Source organism: Lissotriton vulgaris, chromosome 7, assembly GCF_964263255.1.
Source record: "Lissotriton vulgaris chromosome 7, aLisVul1.2, whole genome shotgun sequence".
Classification (NCBI taxonomy): domain Eukaryota; kingdom Metazoa; phylum Chordata; class Amphibia; order Caudata; family Salamandridae; genus Lissotriton; species Lissotriton vulgaris.
This window is the reverse complement of record NC_141695.1, coordinates 701,956,951-701,965,284: the sequence shown is the minus strand read 5'-3', so window position 1 is coordinate 701,965,284 and position 8,334 is coordinate 701,956,951. Positions and strand designations below refer to the sequence as shown.

At 44.0% G+C, this 8,334-nt stretch overlaps 1 protein-coding gene across 2 annotated transcripts in view; it reads right to left on the bottom strand.

Moving 5' to 3' along the window:
- Window positions 1-1,256: 1,256 nt before the first annotated feature.
- Window positions 1,257-8,334, bottom strand: part of HELZ (helicase with zinc finger) — a 1,742,088-nt gene continuing 1,735,010 nt past the window's right edge. For both annotated transcript variants that reach the window (XM_086930935.1, XM_086930936.1), the window contains exon 32: window positions 1,257-2,694. In XM_086930935.1, coding sequence (XP_086787061.1) covers window positions 2,363-2,694 — 332 coding nt within the window. In that variant the 3' untranslated portion in view covers window positions 1,257-2,362. The remainder of the gene's footprint in view (window positions 2,695-8,334) is intronic.

Here is an 8,334-nt window from a genome sequence, read left to right as displayed (position 1 = left end):
TCACACAATTCAAATTGCTGGGGATGCAGCCAACCAGGTCACAACATGACATATGTCTTCTTTGATTGGCCAGATATATGCCACTTTTGGTCCCTAATTGGTGAAAACCTTAGTGATACTTTAAAATTTGTTCTACCCACAAGAAAGAAAATGGTCTTACTATATGACTCGACAAATTCTCCCCCACTGAAAAATCCTAAAGGACATCTATTTGTAAAGGCAATGACTGTTACCAAGATTTGTACTTCGAGTCATTGGCAAGCACCACAATCGCAAAAACATGATGGACGGATGACTAGATGACTAAAATATGTAAGGCAGCCTCATATGAGAGGCTCCTATACAAGTTACAGGACTATATGGAGACCTTCCAGTCAATGTGGCCATCGTTAATTAACACACACATTTCCGACATAATGAGGATGCTAAATGAGGGAGAAGCAGCATCCACAGCTCCACCTACCCCGCCACCCCTCCCATCCTTACAGCTGATGGGGCACCTCATAGTCCTTTGTCCAATGTTTAGGACACTGTAGTATAATCTGTCAAGGAGGAGTTCGCTATTATTACTGGATTTTATCATTAGTTATTGGTCGTCTATTGAACTGAGAAACAGTGAAGAATAACTATATTAAGAATGATAATAGACAACTGGTCCGCTCGTCTATACTCTTCGCCCAGTAGGTGCTTCTGGTACCGGTTTATTGAATATATGTGTCAACATGGATGTCCTTTGCTGTATCGTTTGCATTGCTATTGAAAATCCACAAATAATAGAAACAAAACAAATCATGAACTAAATAGTAACTTCACTTGTTAGAAGAAACAAGAGGTTAAACATTTATATTCTTAATTCAGTTAAGGAGTTTTCTTGGTAGTGCACTGTAGTGGTCATAACGGACATCCTAAATGAGAAACCCGCACTACAATACAACAGCAGTGAGTTAAAAAATGTTGTGGCTATTTGCAAAAAGGTTCCATTTAGGATACGTTTTATATTCTACCACAACTAGAGGATGCAGCAGGAGCAATGATAATGCAACCAGAAGGTGTGACAAATGTCACTATATAGATAGCTTCAGCTAAAACCACCGTTTCCACGTTAATCGTTATATATCTTGAAGCATCCTTTAAAATGACACATCTCTAAGTTCGCCACTTCAAGATCCACAATGCTCGAGTTTAATCAGTATTTTAAAATGTTAATTGCTAAACCGGGCAAGCTTTGTCGATTTCAGTGAACAGTTTGACAGACATTTTTTCTTTTTGTTTCTTTCTTTTAATGAGGTTCTGCAAACAAAACAGTTAGCAAAATAGTTAAAGTGTCTTGAATAATGTCACATTTTAATGTAAACATCAAATAATGTACCAAAAGATTTACTGGGAAAAAAATAGGCGGCACAATTCTCTATTCCACTGGAGAGGGGTGTGGGAAGCCAGATTACAAACATTTACACATGCATAGTGAAAAGAAACAAATGTGTTTACTAAATTCACACAGTTTTCTTCTTTTAAAATAGTTATTAAATCTACTAAGCACCAACATACCTAAAAAATGATTTTAGCTTCATGATTCATTAAAAAAAACCTATCAAATTAACATTAAAAACAAGCTAACATTTCATAGCTCGTTGAAAATAAAATATAAAGCCTTTTGAAAAATAACAAAGCATTTTTTGTTTCTTTTTAATCTTTTTGTTTTTGCATGTTTCAAAACCACAGCATGTGTCTCTCCGAGATGCACAGTAATTTTGCCCTACAGTGGATGGAGATACATAACCACATTATATAGTCTAAAACTATAAAAGTCCTCGAATGCAGCATCCCTTCACAAAAAAACTAATAAACTGATAGGATTTAAAAGATGCTGCTTCTTTATTTATAAAAAAATGAAATTAATTTTAGGCAGAAAGAACATACATTTTTACATTACCTGGCCATTTCTGGTACAGAAACCCAGTATCGTATGCTAAAGTTATTAGATAAATGCAAATGCTAGTTACAGTTTTTTTCCTTTTTTTTTTTAAATACAACTTTGTCAAACTTTTTTCTGTTTTTATAGTTGCAGTTAACGTCTGAGCTGCTAGCTTAATGCAACGTGTGACATCACCCAAAAAAACCACAAAATGACCTTTGTTCTTTCTACATAAAAGCGGATAAAAATGGTATTCACATCAAAATAATAGCATATAATTAAAAAAAATTAGTTGCAGGACTAGCAGCAAAGCCATCAACTGTGTATATTTAATAACTGACCCAACGTTAATAGTTGGACAGATTTTGTAAAATTTATCTTACCCTACTAATGCAAACAAAAAAATAAACAAAATTATCTCTTTAAAATAAAATGAATTTTAACATATTATTTAAAATAGGAGTAAAAGCCGCTGCTACCTGATGAACTACCTAAGCTAAGTTCCTGAAACAGAGCCAAAGGATCGCTATTCTTTTTTGCCTGCTCGGGTGGGGGTTTGGGCTTTGGTGGTGCCCTCAGGGCACTTGCGTAGGACATGGCAGGCTTGCTCCCGCTAGCATTCGGCTGGCCACTGCTGTTGGATCCGGCAATCTGCTTGTTCGGCATGAGAGGTGGGAACTGGCCAAGATGCTGCAGAGAGTTGAAGTTGAAGGAATTCGGAATCTGTAGGTTTTCACCTTTGAGATGATCCTCATGGGGGTTTCCTGTCTTCGATTGCACTGAAACAATTGAAAAACAAAACAAAAGAAGACTTTAGAAAAATCTTCAGATGAAAACGTTCATAATCTGCTATAGCTTGGTTAGAAACCAATCATAAAATAGGTTAGGTTAGTGCAATAAGTGCCTTTAAGATTTTCATGGCATTAGAAGCTACTGGACTGTATATTTTAAGCAAAAAAACACAGTGCTCGGTAAAAGTTACTTTCGCCATGAAGGAAAGATTTGCATCAACAGAAAATGTGAAGTCTGTTACAAAAAAAACGATACATACCCTCCTAAACAGGGCACGCAACATGTATTTTTTCCCCTACTTTAAAGTACCAGGCAATCCGATCCGCGTTGGCCGAGTGGGCAAACCTCGGAGGACGGCGGCTGGACTATGGAGGCTGGTTTCAGCTCCTGTAAGTTATCAACGAGTTGAAAGCAGCTACCAAAATGATGAAGAAGGAACATATGTAACTAGTAGGATGCACAAAGCCTCAATGCACCATCTAGCAAGGTAGTTGTCTGTATTGTATATGCTTTTATTGCACTTGTCTACAAACGGGCAGGGGGAGCTACTACTCTGTCACAAACCTCCCGTGCTCACTTTTAGAGAGCGACAGAGGGAGAGCGTGGAGCTGATCAGTTTACTTTCTGGACCAGCCCTTCTGAGTCAGGAAGAAGGGGCATAAACTCGGCCGTAGGTGCTCCACCAATGTGGAATTATGTATGGTATGGCATAGTTGAGTGAGTAATTACGTTGGAAGCAAGTGGAAACAGGCATGCAAGGAATGAACAAGATTGCAAATTGAATCCTGGAACGCCTGAGCATGTTTTAAGAAAGTGGGTTCTTCACAAGTAATATTTGCAGCCTTCTGCCTACAGGAATCCCAGGTGTAGCCCTTGACTCTCAGAATAGCGAGGCAAAGCTGTCCAGCGCCTACTCAGGTGAGGTGGTGTGGAGCGAATACCTCACTCAGCAGGCACGCAACAAACACAACCCAAAAATCACTCTCCTATCACTCATATACTCAATACTCTCAGCAAACTTTTAACCCTAAGGCCACATACTCCCCATACGTACTAGACACTAAAAGGGGGTTAAGATATTTAAAGGCAGGCCTACTAGCTTTGTCATGGTATCAGCAAACTATTGAAAATAGTCTGTTAACACTGACTTACCTTATAATTGTCAATAAAGCACTTCAAAACATTCCAAAAACCTTTATTAAAATATGTAATGATTGACTTTTAACTGTGTGTGTCAATAAAGGCTTTTAATAGCTTCCATTCAAAACTAAGATACACTGCATTTTAATAAAATGTGTGGTTAATTTTTTTTTCTACATTTGACATGCCGCAAGTGCAATCTTAGAACCCACCAACATGGATCCCCACACTCCCCAGCATTCGAAGCATAAGCTCCACCTCTAGAATGTCTTAAAATAGTATGGAATAGCCTGCCCAGGTAACGTATCCTCCGACCTGGGAAACTTACAGTGCCATTTGGTGTTAGTCTTTTAGGGGGCTGCAGCACATCTGGTAACCCCCAATCTCTCAATACAACTGTTGGTGGTACCCTTGCACTCTCTGTAGCACAACAGAAACCGAAAATACAGGTCCCTCAGGCACCCCAGAGAATTCTGGGTTGGTCCTTTGGCATGAAGCTGTGCATATCTAAAAAGCAGATTCACACTGCAATTACTCTTCATTTCCTTGTATGTTTTCTAAAGAAAAGATGTGCCATTGTTGGAGACAGTGGGGGAGCTCCTCTATGCGGGTCCGGCTATCCCAGCTGGCTCACCGCGCTTTGCTGTCATGAGTAGCTGGCGTGGAAGCCTTTTCCATTTTTCTTGTTCTCCAGACCGCCCAAGTAGGAAACCTCTCCCACACTCACTTACTCTCCCTCTCGGATGTGGGAGAGCACAAAAGGACGGCCCAGGGTAGCCACTCCTCAAGGTCCTGCTGCTCTTCGGCCCAGGCCTAAAAGGAAATGTTCCTGGGGTCATGGGGAAGCATTTAGGGTCTCGTGTCTTGCTTTTGTCTGCTTAATTGGTTGCTGTAATTCTTGCATCAGTCCTTAGGAACTGGGAGACCCCCATGGACAAGAACATTGCTGGATAAGGGGCACCATGATTTCCCCCTCCCTGGCTCAATCTTGCTTGCACCCACCCCCGGGACCACGGACCTTCCCCATGAGTATTTTGAAAAACCCTAGTGGGGGAAGCCACTTACTATTGTCTTGCTTGTCTCGTCCCTGGGTGGTCAACTACAATGATCTTGGTGTTGCTGTGATCCTGCTGAGCAGATCTGGCTACCAGGATAAGTTTCTTTAGGTTTCCTGGACGCTAAACAGGTGTTTTCTTCTAGGGGCTGAATTTTTACCTAGTTTCCTCCTTACGTAGGCCCTGCATCTTGCCTGGGCATCGGGCACCTCTTCTGGGTCTGGTGCCTTCCTCTGTAGCCCCGGGCAGAGAGCTCTCCTAGCTGCCCAGCCAGGCTCCACAGTCTCCTTTTTGGCCATTAGCAAAGCATCTGGGTTAGCAGAAGTCAGGGTCCCCCTCCTTCTGGATTTCACACTTCCGCAGGACCACTCCACAGAAGATCCAGGGGAGTCATCCAAGGTCTCCCTCCACTCAGCTGCTCCATCCCTCGCCTGGACCTCCCAGTGGAGAAGTGTGGCTCAATGATTAGAGCGGCAGACCCTGATTCAGAGGTCTAGCCCGGGACCAGGGTTCAATTCAACGCCTCGGCGGGTCTTGGGCTCAAAATTCCACGGACCTGATAATTCTCGCCTCGGTGCCTATTCCAATCATGGAGTCCCACTCTGCAACTCTGGGCAATAGCTTGCTTAATCTCCACAACGACCCCCACAACGCTAAGGATGCCTGGCCTCCACCTTGGGGGTGCCCAGGAGTGGACGCCTCACAGGGAAAGCCAGAATGGGTTCCACAGCGGTATTCGTACAAGCGCCTTGAGACCCTTGCGGGTGAGTAGTGCGCTATACAAATATCAATTTACATTTACATTTACCTCCCAGAGGGTCTATATGGACAGCGCTACTGGCCCTGGAAAATAAATCGTAGCCCCTGGATGCCAACTGAAGTCAGAAGTCTTTGAATCTATCCTTCCAGCAATCGTCAAATATCTTCTCTCTTCCAGCTTGGCATTCCTCTGAAGTTGCTTCTCCCAGATCCAGACAGATAAGAAGAGTAGCGATTCAGAGGTCTTGAAGGTAGACACCTCTACCCAGGGCTAGGGTGACAAATAAACACTCCACCCCTGTCTCAACCCTCCTGCACAGCATATTGGAACATTTCAATAGGGCAACTTAAAGTGGTCTGTTGGAAGACCTCTCCGAGAGCCTGAAACCAGCTGCCCGATTACCCCACCCTCTAAAACATCCAAGGGATGCACCTACTGTGGTTGGTTCCAGATGTCTAGCTGTCTTCCTTTGTGTTTATGGGAGTGAGCCTTCCCAGACTAGGTGTGTTGCGAAAGGTAATAAGTACCTGCAGATTCCTTACCCACCCCTTTCCCAGGAACAAGGGCAAGTCAATTACTCTGCTGGCCAGTTGATCCTCCAAGTGGCCAGCAGAGTATTTCACTTGGCCCAGCCGGGGTAACAGAGGCCCAGAATCCCATTAGAAGCCGAGTCAGAGAAATATGACATATCCTGAAGCAGGAGTCGAGGTGACAAAAGTGAGAGTGGAGTTCCACTACGGACTCTTTCATTCCATATGATCAGTGTCATGCTAATCTCTAGGCCTCACGATGGTGAAGAATAAGTTACTTACCTTCGGTAACGATATATCTGTATGAGACATTTATTAGTTATGGATTCCTTACTTTAGTATTACCCCCAGGCGTCAGACTGGATCCAGAGAATTTTTCTTCAGCAGTTACCCCTGCTCGTCGGTAGGTGGCGTCGGTCGACTCCGCATTCTTCCTTGGTGTCGTGATCGCCGGAATGATGTCGGGGTGTCTACTTAGATGCAGCCCCTGCGTGCTGACGTCAATTCTTTACACGACATTCCACGCCAGAAGCGCAGAGCCATGCAAGACACTGATGCAAAAACTAGGGCCCTGAAAGGGAGTCCCTTACTCCTGAAGTCAGTTAGCAGAACAGGGAGAATGGGTAGGGCAGTAAGGAATCCAAAACTATTAAATGTCTCTTACAGATATATCGTTACCGAAGGTAAGTAACTTATTCATCTGAAAGAGACTATTAGACCTTATAATAGGTACCCCAGCAATACCAACCCCGGAGGTGGGTCTGAAAAGTAAGTGTTTCCACTAGAAATTCCTGGAGAACTGACCGGCCAAAGAAGCCGTCTTTCTGGACTTGGCTGTCCAGGCACTAATGTTTAGTGAACATGTGCAATGAAGCCCACATGGCTGCCTGGCAGATATCATGAAGGGGGTCTCCACATCCCAAAGCAGAAGTGGCTGCCATCGCCCAGGTGGAATGGGCGTGGAACCCTACTAGAGGCTCCTTTTTCGCCAAGGAATAGCACATTTTGATGCAAAGTATGACCATTCGATAGATGGTCCATTTTTGCACAGCCCGACCTTTATTGGGGCCATATTCCCAACAAAGAGCTGATCATCCGACAAGAATTGTTTTGTGCGATCCAGATAAAATGATAGCGCACGTTTTGGATACAAACGGTGGAGACGCTCCTCTTTAGAATGATGCAGGCGGGAAGAAGGTGGACAAAGAGATTGTCTTTCCTATGTGGAAAGAGGTAACCACTATGGGAAGAAAGGAAGGCCTAGTGCAAAGGACAACCTTGTCTGGATAAAGAGGCAGGAAAGGAGGTTTTGAAGAAAGAGCCTGAAGCTCAATCACCCTGCGAGCAGAGGTGATGGCAACCAAAAAGGAATTTTTGAGTGTCAAAAGTCTGAGAGGACACTTATGCAGTAGCTCGAAAGAAGCACATATAAGGTAAGTCAGAACAAAATTCAAGTCCCACTGGGGCATTTTGAAAGGAATAGGAGGAAACAGGTGAGTAATGCCCTTAAGGAAGCGATTTATAATAGGGGACTTGAAAAGAGAAGGTTGATCTGGAAGGCGAAGAAAGTTCGAAATGGCCAAAAGATTGCCCTTGAGAGTGCCCAGAGCAGAGCACTGCTGGTCCAAAGAAAGAATGAAGAGGAGCACCTCTGAAAGAGGGGCAGAAAGGGAATCCAGAGCCTTTGCTGTCCGCCATGCCACAAATTTGTTCCATCTACAGGCAGAGACCGTTTTGGTGTAGGGACGCCTGGCTGCCAAGATAACTTTATAGACTTCAGGAGAAGGGTCAAAAGCTGTCAACTGTCGCTGCTCAATATCCACGCAAGTAGGTGGAGGCTTGACAGGATCGGGTGGAGGACCATCCCCTGCTGCTGCGATCCTCCCGAAGGGGCAGTCTGATCATAGGATCGATGTCCATGTTCAAGAGGTCGGGACACCAGACTCTCCATGTCCAGTCCGGAGCCACAGAATGACTTGGGCCCGGTTGCGCTTGACCTTCTTAAGCACTCTGGGCAAGAGTAGTAAAGGCGGAAAGGCGTATAGAAGACTGCAACCCCACTTGCGACGAAAAGCATCCCCTAGCCAGTGAGTGGCACTTTGAAAATTACAACATACAGAACTGCTGACATTGCGCGTTCTC